General features: G+C 38.4%; 1 protein-coding gene across 1 annotated transcript; it reads right to left on the bottom strand.

The window, feature by feature from the left end:
* Positions 1 to 16469: 16469 nt before the first annotated feature.
* Positions 16470 to 19393, bottom strand: LOC103454119 (COBRA-like protein 2). Its single transcript, XM_008393706.3, has 6 exons — positions 19363 to 19393; positions 19173 to 19252; positions 18263 to 18719; positions 17630 to 17792; positions 17258 to 17515; positions 16470 to 16782 (listed from the first exon to the last, which is right to left on the bottom strand). The coding sequence occupies exons 1-6, from the start codon at positions 19391 to 19393 to the stop codon at positions 16470 to 16472; spliced, it is 1302 nt and encodes a 433-aa protein (XP_008391928.3).
* Positions 19394 to 19791: the final 398 nt, after the last annotated feature.

Below are 19791 nucleotides of genomic sequence, written 5' to 3'. Positions count from 1 at the left end.
ATGATTTTTGTGAGTGGACTGACTCACAGGATCTTCTGGCCGGTCGATCAAAATTGATTTTGACAGTCCCGTCAAAGTATTATTCTATGTTGTCTAAATTAACTAGACTGTTTTGGATGACTACTGGCTGACTTTCATTAATCAAACACCAGTCTGAATGTAGACTAATATTTGACCACCTAATAGTTCTAGGAACTTTAATGTTTGCATTTTCTTGATTAGTTTGAATTAAAAATGTATGATCTCTCGGACTTTTGGTTAAAGCCTGAAAGTTCATATTTGTGCCAGTGACTTTGTAATAGACTCGATAAATTAAGGCCAAGGGCTGTGTTCCTTCAAGGACTTGATATCCTGAAGTTTTGATGTTTAATGTGAGTGCTTTCAGCATGTGGGGGTCTGAAAGACTTATGGTAAGATCTAGAAAGCAATCAAAATGGATAGCTCCATTGTATAAACTTGACTCAATCATACCAAGTATGCTATCACTAAAGTTAGTGAATCTAGCATCTCGGAGACATAACAGAATAGAGGTGTTAAGACCTCTACGTGTTAATGGTTTTACGGCTATTTGAACTAAGCCAATGTGAATGTAGTTATGACCATCTTTCCTATGGGATTTTATTTGTTCTGGGGAAAACAATTGACAAGTCTCATGTTCTTTACTAAGAGCATAAGCCTTTTCAACTGTCTTGACATGATGTTCACTTCTGAATGAGGCTACTGACCATTTCTTTTTGTAAATATTTTTACTTGAAACCTTGGGGATATTCCAATCTCCAAAGTCTACACTTTCATCAGTTTGAAAATCAAGCTTTTGTTCCTCATTAACAATATTTGGTATAGCGCTTAAACTGGACCTAGAGCTAGTGCTGGCCATTGAATTAGATCTAAATAATCTACTCATAAAGTTCACAAATCAAACAACCAAAATACAGAAAACTTATATTGATTCACCTTCCTCGTGCGCTAGCTAAACCCTTTCCCCACTCATGCGATCCGCTCATGCCTCTCCTGGGTCTTATTGTTTGGAACACGCCTTACTGTTTGGTTGGTTGGGGAGTTGAAAAAATGACTATGAGGACCGACAAATAAGATAAACTGTAAATTGAAAGCTTGAATATGAAGCTGACTTGTAGATTATAAAGACGCTAATGCAATCACCACTCGCTTGGCTCTGATACCAAGTGGATGCAGAAGGCTTATAAGCAATTATCTAATGATGGAATGTTTGATGAGGACAGTAAGAATGAGGACAATAATGATCATACTGATAAGATGAGTATGGAATTGGATAATTATCATCAAAACCATAGCAAATTTGAAACCAATTATGATAAACAAATAAGGAAAATTCGGTATTTACCTTGAATATGAGATAATCTATGAACTAACTGTGAGTAAGAATTTTGTGCCATTCAAAATCAGTACTTATGAAAATATTATTCATAATGAATTTAATGAATTAAAATTAATGATGCAAGTATAGATATATATATATATATATATATATATATATATATATATATATATTATCTTCTGGGATTATTTTACCATTGTGGTGTATTTTAAACATGCAGTTAGCATCCATACATGAATTATAATGTTGACATCTTCCTTGCGTGTGGAGTAGTACTCTTACGTGCATGCATGTGTGTATATTTCAGTATGAAGGTGCAGTAAAAGAAGATGGAAGAGGACCAAGCATATGGGATACCTACACCCACAAATATCCAGGTCTGTGATTTAATCGATTGGTAATATGAAAACTTTAGCTACTTCATTTCAAAGAAGTACAAATAGCACCTCATTCTTTTCTTCGTGAGGACAACTATACCTAAACTCCAACCTCTTTACTAACCATGCACTTTGTTGGGAGACGAATAGTACGTGGTCATGTGATATATGTACAATATATGTATATACTGCATCAATGTGCACGCATATAACACTAGTAAGCATAATTGCTTAGGCTACGAAGGGAAAACTATCGCGCAAAGGTAAATACAGTTGCGGGAAACCTTGGGAGGCGAACACAATGTCGTGCAAAGCTCGTGACTTCAAACATTGCACAACGGAGGAAAGTGCTTCGTCGCTCGAAATGAATGTTGCGTGATGGAATTGGTGGTCGTTGCACAAAACGAAGAGCGACAAAGCAATGTTCATTGCGTGTGATACTCCGCATGACGAAACCGGAGTTCAACCCCCAAACCCTTGCGTGACGGACATAGAGGCCGTTGCAGTAAGATTTTAAAATAATTTTTTTAAATAAATTTTATTTATTTATTATTTAGTTTTTTCTTTTAAATGTTGATAATATTGTTTTATGTATAAATTAATTTAATGAAATTAAAAACAGAAAATGTAAAGAAGAATATGGAATTTAAAAATTATTGAAAATGTACATACATGGGAAAAAATATTTTTAAATTTGAAAACAATTTAAAAAAAAAAAGTAAATTTGGTAGTCTTCCATGTCACAATTGCCTGTTGGTGTTGTTGATGTTGTGTTGGGCGGCTGGGAGGTTGTAGCTACTGCGGCGAGGGGCTGAGAGGTCGTAGCTGCTACGGCTAAGGGTTGGGAGGTCGTTCTTGGTAATGGTTTAACGTCCGGGAACCAAATACCAGAGATTTGAAGGGTGAGACGAATTTGGTTCATCAAACTACTTTGGGTTGCAAGCTGGGCGTCAATCTGCGCCTTTAGAGCAAGTCCACCCCTAAGGACTTTGTGCCAGCACCCAGCGCATTTATCCACTAAAGTGAATAGTAATAGACTGGAGTGAACAGTAATAGGCCAATGCATCTCCACCCCTAAAAAAATGCGCTAGCACGCAGCGCATTTATTTGGTATTTTTTTTTTTAAGTTTATTTCGGATAAGATTTTTAACCAATTTCGGATAAAATTTCAAATAAACTTAAAAAAAATACATACTAAAATAAAATTACATATTCATCAAATAAACTTAAAAAAAACACACTAAAATAAAATTACATAAACTCATCAAATAAATTAAGGATCAGCTTTTTGGTATTTTTTTTCACACAAAAAGTATATGAAAGCTTTGGTAGAAGGTGTAGAAAATATTGAAATGTGGTGTAAGGTGGAAGATGAGGGTTAGGTATTTATAGAAAAAAAAATAACTTTTTTAAAATTTTACTGTATTTAAAAAAAATTCTGTATTGTTTTATATTTTTAATTAATTTAAATGTAGTTAATTAATCTGGACCGTTGGATTTAAAAAATATTCAAATCCAAGAGCCCAAGATCGGCCACGTGGCCAATGTTAGCAAATGGCCCAGCGACTAGCTTGGGCTGGGTGCCAGTCTGTTTTGTGGGCTAGAGTGAATGGACAGGGTCCCAGCCTGTTTTTTGTGCTGGGTGCTGGCCTAATCCACCACTGGTGGACTTGCTCTTAGATCCACCACTTTAGATGTCAGCGATTCGACCTCTTATGTTCTCTGCTTGAAGGATAAGGTAGACGGGTCCGAATGCGGGCTTTCCCAAGCCCCCGGTGAACATTCCCATGCTTACAATCGAGGGTTTGATCGAGTGTGTCTGTCATGATTTGAAAACCGGCATCCTCAAAGGGAAACACCTCATCGATCGGGGTTTCTGAGGGAAGCTGGGAAGCCACCTCCTCTAGAACCGTCTGCCCCCTCTCCACCATACTGGTTTCGATTGGCATTGACGTTCGTGAGCTCATAATGATGCTGCAAAACTCAACAAAAAAAATAGTAGTTAAAATTTATAATATTTGTATACTTTAATAAAAATTTAGTATTTGAGGTTGAAAATACTTACTGATAACTCATGAAGAACGGCTTCCTTGACTTCATGTGGGACAACTTTCCATGACTCTTACAAGAAGGGGCAATGATTCCTGATAATTGAGCCAATGTCGCTGGCTAACGCATAATGTTGCTCCTTTGTTGCAGCCGCACGATTTCGAGGATCCCACATAATGGTGATCTTATTGGTCGTGGTGCGAGTGGTATGTGACGTCTTCAGAAGTCTGCATGGTCCCCTAGTTTTTTTTTTTTTTTGAACTACCAAATAAACAAAGTAAACATTAGACAAATTCTATTTTCTACCAAAAATTCAGCAGAACCTCCCCTAATACTATAACATTTCCTAAAACATGCAGACAATATAACAACAAAAACAACACATCCACCCAACAATTCAAGCAGTTTATACCAATTGGGGACGTTAAAAAAAAATTTACAACTTGTTGATATGACTTCACACTGCGAGTCTGCAACAAGTTTTGACTTCCAAGGCCAGGTGTGCCAACTTAAATCGGCTACAATAGTGGTTCTACTAATATAAAGAGTATATGTTTGTGGGATTACACGAAGTCACAACAATTAGCGCAAAGCACTCAAAGCGAAGTTCTCAGTAAGTTCATTCTAATTAATGGGAATGTGACAGCTTTGAAGATTCAAGCATGCCTAAAAACTAATGTCAATGTTGCTTTGACCATCATGAAACCAGAAGCAACCTTATCAATCATGCCATTTACATAACGAAATGTCCAACACAACACACCTTAACAATTGGGTCGGATATGACTGGACCAAAAGAAGGACCTAAGAGGATATAGTAAGTTTCTCAAAAGTTTACTCCTACCTCCCCATCAATCCAATGTTCCAACCAAAACCCTCTTCCCCAATTGCCCTGTACCCAAAACCCTTCAAGGGTTTTACAGAATTATACATTTTCAACTTAGTCCTCCAAGTTTCCAGAGTATGACATGCCTTTCGATTTTCACAACAACCAAAAAAACTTTCAAAATTTCGATTATACTATGACAAAGATGCATTACCTGTTTAGGACCCCTCTCCATGGGCAAAGGAAGCCTCACCAGACTACTCAGCCTCCTTAGAACTCCGGGGTTGTTGATGAGTCTATCGGGCGCTTAGTACAGAATGCGTCACCGAAGAAGTCGATGACGCAGGAGCTGTAGACACCGTTGGACCGATAGGCATGGCCGGAGGTACACCTGTTTTGCCCATATCAAGTGGGGAGGTGGCAGCATTACTTGCTGGAGTAGGTGTCTGACTGACCTTACTAGCTGTCTGGCGGTTTGAAATTAAGTTCAACATCTACAAAAATAATAAATAAAAAAGTTACATTCCACTACTTTGACCTATTAATAGCCAGGAAGCTAGAGAGAACAGATTATGGCTAAGAAAAGTAGCAGACATCATGAATAGGAAGTCGTAATGATTAGCATTAACTAATTAATCTGGTTTGGATATACTAAAAAAATATCCTAACCTTGAAGCAAAATGCTCTCTCTCTCTCTCTCTCTCTCTCTCTCTCTCTCTCTCTCTCTCTCTCTCTCTCTCTCTCTCTCTCTCTCTCTCTCTCTCTCTCTCTCTCTCTCTCTCTCTCTCTCTCTCTCTCTCTCTCTCTCTCTCTCTCTCTCTCTCTCTCTCTCTCTCTCTCTCTCTCTCTCTCTCTCTCTCTCTCTCTCTCTCTCTCTCTCTCTCTCTCAGGGAAAAGGGACCTCACATGCTTTTCTCGAGCAGGTACCTTGAGACTTGCGACTTGCACCAAGGGTAGATGGGCAACCGTAGGAATTACCAAAATGCATTAGCACAAGTTATCATAAAGAAAAAGTAACACCCTGAGATAAAAGAACTAAAAAGTCTAAACATGATATGAGGTTATATTAGATTATATGGCCTTCATAAAATTCTAACAAGACTATATTTTTGCAATGCTACTCACAGTGTACCAAATTTCCTTTGAAATTAAAAGATGGAAGTCATTTTGGTGAAATTCTTAATGCAGTGCCACATAACATGAAAAATATAAAAAACATAAAGATGATCAAGTTTTAGCAACTCCAACTAATTCCTAACAAAACCCATCCCATACAAACAAGAAACAAAAACAAAAACATCCTAAAAAATCACATTCAAATCCAAAGGACAACAAAAATTTAAAATTTTTCCAAGAACCCAACTGTCAAAAAATCACCAAAAAACTATATTTGAACCCAAATGTGCTCTCGCTCTGTACACAAGTCGAATCCCCATCCCCCGTAGTTTAGATGGATATCCTATTGTTTGTTAAAAGAAGAAAATAAGAAGCCATTGTTTTATACCAGTTCCTTGCCAAGTTCAATGGCAACATCCTGATAGTTGCTTTTCTTCCCTTGGCTGCTCTCACAAAACACACAAATCCTCCTAAACTTGGATTGCTGCTTCATTTCACTCTCAATCTCCATTCTTTCTCTCTCAAACCACTCATCTTTTTGAAATAAAAAGATGGAAGTCAGTTTGGTAGGAAATAATATATTTGTTGATTGTTAAAGTGTTGAACAGATTAGTGTACTATTTGTTGTATACTTGCCATGAAACTAGCTCCAGATTTCTTTAGTATTTCCTATTTTATTATTTAATTTGTAAATAGTGACTTGAGCAGTTTCCAATGAACTGCTTTTCGGCCTTAACTTTTGAACTTGCGTCTCTAATCTCTATCAAAGTAGTAGAACAAGTGTTGCTTTAAGAGCTTTTGTGATAAGTTTTAGTTGTGATGTAAATTTCAGTGCCTAAACTTTGCAACTTCCAAAGTAAGACTTCCACCCCCAAAATTTGAATTTTATTAGGAATGCTGTTAACAAATGAATTAAATAAATTCAAATATTGGAAAGATGAATGAACAGTTTTATGTAAAAAGATGATATAAGGATGCGAAAGAAGCTATACTAACTGAACAAATTGCATTTGTGATAAATTCATACCAATCAACATGGGGGTGTAAAAAAGGAGATCCTATCAACTTGTAATAAGCTCATGAGCTTAGTCTTACTTCATCGTTGACAAAATTAGGTCCTCAACATAAGTAGTATGCATGTAGAAAATCTAGAAAGTAACAAAACAATACCAATCTATCTGAACTGGAAATCAAGCAAAGAACCAAAGTAAACCAAAATATATCCAAGCAGATAACTACCATACTAGAACTATAGAAAATATATCCTAAGTAAACAAAACCATATCCATCCAGAGAACCAAAGTAAACATGGGTGCGCTGGACAGACACTGCTTCCATTTATTTAGACAATTAGAAGATGGTCTAAGATATGCAAACAGAAACAACAACATGAAATATAAAGAAAATGTCTTTAAGCAGTAAAAACACTTTGCAGTATAAGCAATTGAAAAACTAAAAAAGAACGTGTTTGCGTATGTGTGTGTGAAGGTGACCAGATATTAGAAGAAACTATAAGCAATCGAAAACCACCACCCAATATTCTCAATTCGAAAACCGTAACCCAATATTCTCAATTCGAAAACCCTAACCCCAGATTCCCAATTCGAACCCTAAAGCAGCAACGCAGGATTCCCAATTTGAACCCTAAATCCCTAAATGTTCTAATTAAAACAATTCAATAGAAAAAAAATGAAAAAATGGACTAATAAATAATTGAATTAAGGGAGAATGAATTCAAGGATACTGGGTACTAAACTAGTCTTGTTGTGGCGGCGATGAGATGGTGTGGCGTCGAAGTGTGGTGGCTGAGAGAGGGAGAATGACAGAAAGACAGAGAAACAAAGAAAGGGTGAGAAAGGGAGAGAGGGAGAGACTGAGATAGTGAGTGATGAGAGAAGAGTAATGAGAGCTAGAGAGAATTGAGAGAGAGAGAGAGAGAGAGAGAGAGGGGGAGGAGAGTAAGTTCGGACAGAATTGAGAGATAGAGGTAGTTTAAGCTTTGCATGCAGAGAATGAGAGAGAGACAGAGATAAGTTAAGGCGCCGAACTCCAGATGCACTCAATTTTGGCAAAACATTTTGGCAAAAAAAATCAAATTTTTACATGTTTGTGCGACGACATTGTTCTAATTTTCGTCGCGCAACCAGTTTTTAATTAAAAAAACAAGAATTTTAAAATATTTGTGCAACAAACATTTCCAAAATGTCGTCACGCATATTTGTACCTTTAATTAATATTTTTGGTTAAATAAATAAATAATTTTTTTTTTGTTAAAGGAAACTTTTGTTTGTATAAAAAATAAATATCATTCAATAAACATCATTACATTTACATCACAAGTTTTCATTAATCCTGGTCTAAACTCAATAAATATCATCACTATTGTCAGAATCAAACTCTCATTCCTCCTTATTTGTAGGCACATCAACATCGTCGTTCACGTGCTCGGGTGCATTGTATTGCGGTAAATCCCTGAGCTCAATCATAATAGAGTCGATCAGTATTTTGATTTCTGGACCTCCGGCTACATGATACGATTCTTGTACAATAGTCATATATCGCAGTGTTTCTACACCATGTGACAACCCGTCCCTAATTTTATGATTTTATTAATTCTAAATGAGTGAATTGATGAAAATGCCCTTAGAGGTGAGGTTGTTGACGTCCGTTGATCAGTGTATTGTGAGATGTGTGAAACATTCTTTTAGCGTATCCTCGTAGCGCTCGTCATTACGAACGCGTAAGAGTAAACGGAATAGAATTTGGAGCTACGATAGAGATTTTTCGGACTTACGAATGTAAAAGGCGATTTGGTAATTTCATATTGTGAAGATATTTTGTGTATTGTTTTTTGAGCTAGTGTGGCCCACACCCCATTTCTCTCTCTCTTCCGTGTCTCCCACCTTCTCGGGTTACTTCCCATTTGTCACTCACTCTCTCTACCATTACACACACGCTATCTCTTTCTCTTTCAGCTCATTCTCATCCAGTTCTTTCTGAAAATGCAGAGGCCACCACACAACCCTAGCCAGAACGGCGAGCACCACCAAACTGAGACCAATCACAAACCACTGCCTACTGCCATTATTTGCCTCTCCCTCTCTTCTTTCTTTCTCTACTGCAGACTCCCTCTTTCACTCTACACCCCTTATTCCCCCAACAGTCTCTCAAACTCTCTCTACAAACTATGCACAGTGCACCAAGCCACCATTTCTAGCCACATACGATGATGGCTACTCTGACGAGTCCTCAGGCCACACCCTAGACCATTTGCCTCAGTTCCTCGCGTTCCTTATTGCACAGACGCAGGTATGGTGGGACCATGGCCATTTTTCACGACTATTTTCCACCGTGCACAACCAAGGTAATTTTGGGACCCCCCAACCTCAAGCTCTACCTGTTTTGAATCCCAAGTGATGTAATGCAAGAAACCCATGGAGGAACCTCTTCAGATTTTCTGGAAAACTTAAATTCGTGACCACTTGACCACTTTAAGGCCATTTTTTCAGCTAACACCTACCTTTACTCAACCCCACTTTGGTAAGGTTTTGTTCCCTACACTTCTAACTTCAAAATGGCTTTTGAATCATTGATTTTGATGAAGAATCGAGCTCAATAAGAGCTCTAGAAGTCAGACCAGCTGCAAAACGCAGGCCTTCGCGAAGAAGCCACCGTGAGTGGCGCGTGCGGCACGTGGCTGCTGGTGCAACCACCTTGTGGTGGCGCATAGAGGAACCCGAGGTCCCTCATTAGGTTTCTTAACATGCCGAATCTAAATCCGCAGTTCGTTTTCCGAAATTTGACCATTTTAAAATAGTTCCTTTATTAGTCATACTTTGTACAAAAAAACACGTTTATACCTTAGTATATTATATATTTACGTTAATGGTTTCGTTTCTAGGTGAAAAGCATCACAATGATCTTCGAAACCTGTGAGACGGGTTCGACCCTACGACATAATCTGTGAGTAGGTCTTTTCTTTTATATAGTATATACATATTTGTTAGTTTCCATCTATACATTTGAAAAAGAATTTCCTACATATGCCTAGATTAGACTAATGTTTACAAGAATTAGCGAAATGCAGGAATTTACAAAATTATTCTGCGGGATGCATAGGTATGCGTGGGATGCCTTAATTATATTTGTAGCCATGAATAATATGTGCTGACTAGAATTATCAAATCACTATGGCATGACTATATTTATGTTATTTGCTTATCGTTTGCTGCACCAGTGTTTGTGCTCGCCCGGGCTAGGGCCAGTCTTTCACGTGTATGTGCACATCGTACCGTACGCTCACTTTGGATCCATTGTAGGTGCCAGTCCTGTCCTAGATTGCTATAGACAATTCGGACTTGTATATGCTGCGCATAGCGCCAATCTTCACGTGATTGTAGTACTATAGCGCATATCATTGTTACACCCAGTCTTGTTCATGTCAGAATATCCTTGCATGAACTCGTGGTTCAGCATGTGTCGATGAGCACTCGATATGATATGTTTGCTTATGCGAGATTGTGTGATTACGGGCGTCATGTGTTTATTTACGAAATATTGTGCCGTATTGAATTCTTGAGATATTGTAGGCTACAGTAAGTATTTTCTTTACTATACGTAGTATGTATATTTTGGAAACTATACTTGTTTTACGACGAGGGGTTATAATGTTTTCAAAAAGGTTTTTATAAAAATTTATTTTTAGGCCCACTTACTCTTGTTTTTCGCCCCTCCAAGTTTTAGTAGCTAAGATTTCGTATCGACGAGGATTCTTGGCAATTCTGGGTATTGCAGATTACCTTCGATGGTATAATTCTCATTCTACTTTACTGTACTTTACTTATGCTCTGACATCATGTGTGAAATGGATTCATTCTCGCTCACAAACACACTATTATATTTAGGCACTTTTAGGTTTAAACTTATTCACATTTTTCACATATCTACACCTTATGGCTTCATCACCCTCCTGGTGTCGACCAGCACAGCTTGATTCGAAGTCCAAGTAGACATTCTGGGTCAGGGTGTGTAAGTTTGCTATCAAAGCATAAGTTGGGCAGTATTGCGTTCATCACATGCGTGATGTAAGCATTCATGATTCTTGAACCTAAGTGTCAAATTTTGCCACTTCGTCGAATATGAAAAATGTGTTAGTTTTTCCCTATGTTTTGGGCATCTTAGATGACTTATCAACGCTCTAGAAGAACATTTCGGCCACCACCTCTAGACTTTATAGAAAAAACCTTGTTGATGCACAAAACCGGAAGGTCTTGGAACAACGTAAATCCGACCATGAATCATGCAAACGCCCAAGAACACAAAGATGTGTCGTGGTTCACACTAATGTTTGGGCTACATCCACACTGATGTTGATTGTATTTCTCTGTGTGAATGTATGGATTACAAGCGTGAGGGGGAGTCCCCCAGAGTTTGAGAGAGTTTGAGAAAGTTCTCTATTTGGGAGCTTTATGGCTTCTGTATGTGAGGATCTCAGATCTGAGGATTGTGAGGGTGAGGAGGCCTTTTTATAGACTAAGGGCTCCTCCCCTTTTACATAAATCATAGGCTCAATGTCTGGAAGCCCAAGTAACGAGGCCCAATATAATATGGTACCAACAGTAGTCCCCCAGGTTTTCAGTCAAGAGAGTCTTTTAGCTGGAGACTTCAAATCTAATCTATGTGCGGGCCGAAGTGGCCAGATGTCTTGAACCAGTACTCAATTCAAGGCAATGCTCAACATAAAGCAATACTCGGCTAGATGTATCACACGTTACGAAACTTCTCGGCTGGAGGCGATGCTCGTTGCGAGGCTGCTCAACTAGAGGCTATACTTACGGGGAGGCGTTTACTCGGCTGGAGGCAATGCTCGTTGCAAGGCGGCTCGGCTAGAAGCTATGCTCGCTGCGAGGCAGCTCAGCTTATGGTATTCCTCATTGCAAGTATCTACTTTAGGTTGACATGCACTCAGTATGAGTTGATTCTCGACATGACTCGGGTCCGCTTGTCGGGTTCGCATATTAGGTCTATGTGTCAGATCCGTGGATCGAGTCCGCAAGTTAGGTCTTTGAGTCGGGGCTGTACGTAGGGTCATCGAGTTGGGGCTATCTATAGGGTCATCGAGTTGGGTCCAGGCACATAGGTGTCCCAATAAGCGAATGTCCAAGCAAGTGGGTGTCTGGTCAGACAAGAGATCACCATGAGCACGTGGCTCATCAGTCTATAGTTGCTCAATAATTCCTGACAATAAATGACAGTATAAGTACGACCGTATAATGAATAAATCAAATTGACAAAGTTTGTCAAGGCAAAATATTGTACTATATGCCTTCTATAAATAAATAATTTATTCAGTCATGTGGTAAATCACATGTTGTATAAGTGACATAGTTTAAAGGCAATCATAATATTCTAGGCCATGAATAAATATTGCACATGTACTTGGGTTAAATATATGTCACTAGGCAACATGTTAACAAATATCATAATATAATAACAATAAAATATTAAATAAATGATGAAAACATAATGATGTTTGCTGAAAAGGAAAAGTAAAGCTTTCTTTATTTTTTCCTTTTGTCAAATGGCAAACGGAATAATGATAGAATTAATAATAGGATTATTATAAGAAAACTTATCATTTTAGACAATGGAGTGGGCATCTTCCTTGGTGGTCGACAAAAGCCATTTTGCCTGATAATAAAGTTCTTATCTCTATTTTTGACGAAATTATGGTCTATTCCCTTTATTCCTGGCTTTTGCAGTGTCACCCATGTGCTCTCGCAGAGGAAAACTCATGGCTCACAATGTTCTGTATAGTTGAGGGTGCTGTAATTCTCCAACAAAACCATCTCTCCATGGAAGTCCACAATCTCCTTGCGAATCTTAATAATCTCGTTGCTGTAAAGCTCTCTCGATCACTCTCAAATATTTTTTTCCAATAACTGCTTGCACCTGAGTTTGCTCAGCTCTGGACTAATTTCCTCAACTCTTGAGCAACCACAAGATCTACATAATGAGTAAATCCTGGATAGAATCTTAAGACCATCAGCTATGACCTGTTTCTGCATAGGAGTATACTCTTACCGAACAGTCGAAGTCGCCCAAATAAGGCAAAAAGAATTTGAAAAGTCTGCAGCATGGAGAGCTGCATGTGCACAGCAACAGCAGCAGACGGCTGCAATGCAAGCAGCCAACTCTTTGCTTTATTCGCCGGTGTGCGTAAATCAAATTTATCAGGCTGCAAACGAATCTGCTCTTCAACACAGGAATTGATAAATTTGGCTATGGGAAAGACCAACGTACTTGCCTGCTCCTTTGAAATCGAACCAAATGAGCATGCCTCCAGGATGTAGAGGTATCCGAGAGAGTGCTTGGCAGGGTCAAGCTGGTCAAGAACGGGAAGTAACCGAGTCGACTCGATGTAGAGCGACTCATGTGCTTGCTTCAGAAGGGCGTGAAGGTGCGGCATACCAACATACGGCTAAGATAGAGGGTTGGGGCGCTATACGAAGATCTGAACCGGAAGTGGCTAACTCGTACCCGTCCTACCACAGCTGCTACAAAATGTACGACCCGAGCCGGCACAGCTCCGACACCCGACATCACCATCAGACCAGCGTAAACAGAAGCAGATGACCCAACCCGTTCCGTTGCACCTGGGACAGCGCGGGAAGGGGTAGGTCATAGGCTTCTGGTCGATGACCGATTTGACGAAGATCGCGCTTGCCAAGACGCCGAGACCGGTGGCGAACTGAGTCAGCATGATCGGACCTCCCATTTGTTTGGTGATGCGTCGGATAACGAGGAGGGAGAGAGCAGAGAAAGAGGAAAAGAAGCGAAATGTGTCGAGAGAGAGAGGAACAAAGATTTTTATTAACTTATGGGGGTTTTTGGTTTCTGCAGATTCATGGTGGAGTGTGGTAAGATCTCACGGTGGTGAGATGAAAAAATGAAAGAGAAACGACATAGCTTTTCATGTCGTTTCCCACAAACGGCGCCAAATGTTGATGCATAAAACCGGAAGGTCTTGGAACAACGTAAATCCGACCGTGAATCATGCAAACGCCCAAGAACACAAAGATGTATCCTGGTTCACCCCAATGTTTGGGCTACGTCCACACTGATGTTGATTGTATTTCTGTGTATGAATGTATGGATCATAAGTGTGAGGGGGAGTCCCCCAGAGAAAGAGAGAGTTTGAGAGAGTTCTCTGTTTGTGAGCTTTATGGCTTCTGTATGTGAGGATCTCAGATCTGAAGATTGTGAGGGTGAGGAGGCCCTTTTATAGACTAAGGGCTCCTCCCTTTTTACATAAATCATGGGCTCAATGTCTAGAAACCCAAGTAACGAGGCCCAATATAATATGGTACCAACAAACCTTATTGCCAAGGAAAATCTTGATTCAGAGATGAGTTTGTGGCCCTGATATAGGGCTATTATGTCGATAATTGTGTACCATCAAAGACTTTACTCATCAATTCCATTACTATTATCTTGTCATCTTATCCAACTCTTTTGAGTTAGGAAACCAATAATAGTTTTGATTCTTTGGCAGTATCTATTAGTATACCATCTATCAGAATTCCTAAGAAGGTCCGCCTAAGTTCCTTCCAAATTGGAGATCTTGTCTTGGCATTATGAAGGCCTATCATCACAACTCACAAAACAAAAAGAAAGTTCACATCAAAGTGGGATGGACCTTACGTAATACAAGAGGTCTACACCAACGACACCTACCTAATCATGGCAGAAGACGGCTTAAAGATCGGCCCCATCAATGGCAGATTCTTGAAGCGCTACTACCCTTAAACCAAACACTCAATGCCCATTGCCTGCATGAGCCTAAACTGCACACGACACAGTGCTCCTCCCTACATGAGCCTAAACTGCACACGGCAACAATGCTCCTTATTCGCACGATCTTAAAAGGCGACACTCAACAATCCTTGTTTGCATGGGTTTAGAAGGTGACACTCAACAGTCCTTGTTCGCATGAGTTTAAAAGGCAACACTCAATGATCATCGTCTTCATGAGCCTAAACTACACACTGCACAACGCTCCTTGTTCGTACAAGCTTAAAAGGTGACACTTTATGTTCCTTGTTCGAACAAGCTTAAAAGGCGACACTCAATGCAACAAACTTAATTTCATTGAACGATCAAGAGCTAAAAGAATGTTGCATGAATCTTGAGGCACATTTGAATCATGGAAATTCCATTGATGTAGGTGAAGCTGTCTTATATTATGAATTACAGATATTGCAAACGATGTTACCTGAAGAATCATTTCAATATAATAAGCCTTGGACATCCATGGAAATAGCAAAGTTTGTAAGAGAAATTGACATGTTTCCAAATGTGTTGACTGCTTATCTTGTACTGTTGATTGTCGCATATGCAAAAAGGAGTTTTTCAGAATTGAAATCTTACTTGTGGACCACTATGACTCAAGATAGGCTAAATAGATTAGTAATCTTATGCATTGAAAATGATGAGGTTGAAGACTTGAAGTATGATCATACAATCGATGATTTTGCTTCAAAAAAATGTTAGAAGACGATTTCTTAAAGGTTGTAATTTCAAAGAGTTTTGTTTGGATTGGTTATATATGATTTTGCTTTTAATCATCGGGGGTTAGGTACTATGTCCTCCCCCCCCCCCCCAAAAATATGGGCGTGAGAGCCTAGCCCCACAGTTTTAACTGGGTTTCAGCCCTCTAATTATTTTTTTTTAATATATGTATTTTTTTTAAGGAAATTTTTTAATATATGTTTGTCTATTGAAAAAAGGCACTTTTTTTAGCCTTCATTCTGGGCACCAAAAAAATAAGGACGGGCGGCGTCAAGTATATATGTATTACCAAATGAAAATTTTAAATAAATAAATAAATATATATATAAAAATGGAGTTTTAACAAAACACTCCCGGTACTGTTCACTTTTAATGAAAAACCACATTTTTACCTTTAACTGGCGCTATTCACTATACCTTTAAAAAAGGCTTTTCGTTAAAAGAAAAGTTTTTTTGGACTTTTCGTTAGTTTTCTTTAAAAAAAACTCCATGTTTCGTGATGGAATTTATACTATACTTTACTACCTTAGAATACTGATTGTTGAAAAATCATTGTCATACTTTTTTGTCCAATTTTCTTAGTATTATTTTAATACTGACTACAAATTATAGGATCATATAGTTTTCATATTATTTTGTAATATGAGAAAGCATTCCTAATCGATGTCTCAATTCTTAAAAATGTTTTGAAATTGTGAATTTTTTGACATATGCTCTTTAATTTTTTGTGTGAGATCCTTTCATTTGTCATATATTTTTGGAAATTTACACTTTTGGAGCTTGGTGGTAAAGTTTATCGAGTGAAAGGCTAATTGACCACGTATTTTTGATAACGATAGGAAAAGGCTAGAGACGGTCAAAGAGGATGCATGCATGAGTATATTAACCAAGCTGAGATAGACAGTAATTAATTATCATTATTGGAGAAAAATAAAGAACAACATATGAATTGAATATACATCAACAAATTATGATCAGAAAAAGTATGATCAACCTTATGAATTGGCAATAGTGTTAAACTGTACCAATCAGCAAACACTTTGAGAGATAAATTATAATTCAGGTAAATGTAAAAATCCTGTGTAAACATGTACTTTAGAAGTAAAGAATTTCTAGTCAAGATAACATCAAGAGCACAATTCTTGTGGGAAAAAAAGGTTCAATATTTTATTCATCAACCCCATGTAAAAATTAGGGTTTGGGAGATGAAAAATATCAAAAGAAGGAAGAGGAAATGTGATGGTTTGGGTTTGGAGCTGCCATTTGGCAACATTGGGTAAGTGTCTGGTAAGGGCATCTCACAGATTTCTCCGTTGAAATATAGTCTTCTTGGGAAACCCCATCCATTTTTTAATGTGAAGGAGTTTGAGTCCTTTTCCAGAAGCATCTCTGTTGAGACTGAACCCACTCCATCCTCAGTTGTTGCAATCAGCTCTTCATTGACGTAGGGTATGCCCCAGTACAGGGCAGCTGCATCTGCAAGAGTCCTCAATGAGAAACTAGAATTTTCTTGAATAAAGCGGTTATAGAATAAACGGTAATGTTCTATTGTCAAATTTATGTTGCCAGACAGAACGTAACTTCAATTATCACAAGTTGCCTATTGAGTACTGATAGAGGGTTTTGACTACCTAGTAAGTCTTGGCCAAATTATCCGATTCTCTCACAAGGTTGCAAGGTCTATGTGAACCTCACAATATCATGGTTCCACTTCAGGTGACCATAATCGTCAATACGACATATTTATATAGTTGTCAGGCTGTTTGGCAGCAAGACTGTGAATTTAGATTATTGATCAGGTTGATTCTATTTGACATGTGATCCAGATTCACAATGTTATGTTATAGACATATTCTTTCTACTGAAATTAATCTATAAAACCAACTTGATATTCAACATTTCTTAGTTTTACTTTCATGGTTATTGAAGCAAAAATATCAAATAGAGTAAGTACCTCTAAACCTAGTAGGAAGAATTGTACTGTTGAAACTGTATGTTCTTGCTTCCTTACTGAGACCAGGGTGCTGGACCAGTACATTCCAATTTGAGAAGTTTTTCATATAGTTGTAATTAGTAATTGTAAGTTTAACTCTCCAGTGAGTCAAGTAGTTAGTCTTAACATGCCAGTGAACACGAATCGGGCACATATGATCAGTGCATTTCACTGTGTCAAGACCATCGCCATCATATTCTACTGACGTTCCTAAAGGGTAGGCTTGCCTGTTATCATAAAGAGGAAAGAGATACAGAAACGAAGGATTAGTGGAATTCAAATTAACTTGAAAATTCGGATCTCTCAGTGTTATGATGCAGTAAAAATAATTAACAGTGCACCTAATGCATGTATCCATCTTTTTGTCTGTTACTGGTCTGCATCCACAGCTACATTTGGGGCATGATGTGATCTCAGAATTATAAAATGAAGAGAGTGAAACACAACAGACTGGAGAATCACTAGCTAAAAAACTGGAATAAGTGCATGTTGCTTTCCAAGTTCCTGCAAACAAGTAGTTGATGATGCTTTAACCTCAAATTAAGTTAATCAGAAGTAGCACAGTTAAATCACGCCGTCAGACTATGAATCATATTCATGCATGACTCTACACAATCAACCATTATGATTCACAACCTGTACGTCAAGAGAAAATCTCAACTATTCACAACCTCGCTAAAAATTATAGCTTTGTTCCATCCCCTCTGCATGCCGAGGATCTACTTTTGTTCTACTTTTTGTTCTAATTTTTGCAATGAAATGCAATACTGTCGTTTTGATAAAAAAATAGACTTATGCATGTTAGATTTGCTTACATTAACGGACTCTGAATATGAAGCACGCGTACGTTCTAACAAAATTGAGCTAATCCAGTTTTCCAGTTTTTGATATATGCATTTTATGTTATCCATCAGTGTGAAAAGAGAACATTTTAATTAATATACGTGCATGTCATGGCTAATTAAAGTGCTTACTGAAAACTGGACGTTGGCGTCTACCCCCAAAATCCGTAGAAACTGTTGGGTCAACATTCAAAAGAGGCCCACAGGTGTAACCAAGACCTGGTGCCTTCAAAGTAAGATTGAGAGGTGGACTTCCATTAAAAGGGTATCCTCCCAAATTTCCGACTTTAATTCCAAACGAAGATAATGACTTGGAAGGGTTGATAGCCAAAGCATCAAGTACACCACCCCGGCAGCAGTCCTCCGATTTGTTGTCCAACAAGGCATCTGGCGTGAGGTCAACTATTTCGGGATTTTTCTTGCAGGAGTGTGGTATATCAGTCTGGTACGCAGAGCAATTTCCTTGATCGTTAGCAAACGCACCAGTTATTGACCAAATCACCTCATTCTGTTGCCAAACCCATCCAAGCTGCCAACCAGGTTTGTCCACATGACGATACTGGTAGAAATTTTGGATGGTTACTTTTGCCTGCAATAAAAGTTTCTGTTAGTCTATTGCATAAAGGTCGTATCCAGTGCACAAGGCTCCCGCTTTACGTAGGGTCTGGGAGAGGTGAATGTCGGCTAGCCTTACCCCCATTTATGGAGAGGCTGCTCCCAAGTCTCGAACCCGAGACCTACCGTTCATGGGCGAAGGCACTTTCCATCGCACCAAGTGCGACCTCTTGTTAGTCTATTGCATATTGTATATAATTAAGTTCAAGACTTGAAAAGCATCAAATACATACGCAAATGTACGGTAATAGTATTAAGGGTTTCTTTAGTGTTTCTAGGTCATACAAGTGTTTTTCTGGAGAAGTACTTGCCAAGTGCTTCAATAAGAAACACTTTCAAATGTTTTCTCTTTCAGGAAGGACATGAATTTTTAATCAAAGTTTCAACATGTTTCTAGGTCATACAAGTGTTTTTATGGCATACTAACCAAATAGCCATCATCTGCCCAATCATATGTGTCGAAGGTAACCGTAAAGTTTCCATTTGGATCCAAGGGGTCATAGCAATCTGCAAACGAAACAAAGCATCATCTCATTTAGAAAGATCATTCTCACCCAAAAACGGAATCAAGAAGCAGCACATAGACTTATGATCAATATAATGGCTCGTATTCATGCCTGATAAACTGCACATAGCAATTAACAACATGGACACTAGGGCAGAAGGCCACAAGCAAGAATGGATGAGAGACATTTTTTGTTTGGGAATGAGAAACAAAAGTTAGAGATGGATAGAAGGTTGTTATAGTGCAATGAAGAAAAATCTGTTCCCCGATGTTTTACATTATAAACAAGCTGAAAGGAAAGTTCTGCATAAATCTAGATGAAAACCCAAATTCCTATTTCATTCAAGATTTTCGGTTGCTCGAATCAAACAAGAAACATCGGAAATATCAACTGGATATGAGCAGACAAATCCAAATGAGCTGGTTCCTTGGAGATGAAGACGGAAGATAACATTAAACCCAAAAAAGACACAAGATACCATGCAGTACCCATTCATCCTTAGCTACTTGACATATTTGGAAGCACCCTCTTGTCTCATTC

The sequence above is a fragment of the Malus domestica genome, chromosome 05 (genome assembly GCF_042453785.1).
Source record: "Malus domestica chromosome 05, GDT2T_hap1".
Lineage (NCBI taxonomy): Eukaryota > Viridiplantae > Streptophyta > Magnoliopsida > Rosales > Rosaceae > Malus > Malus domestica.
This window is presented reverse-complemented; position numbering and strand designations above follow the sequence as displayed.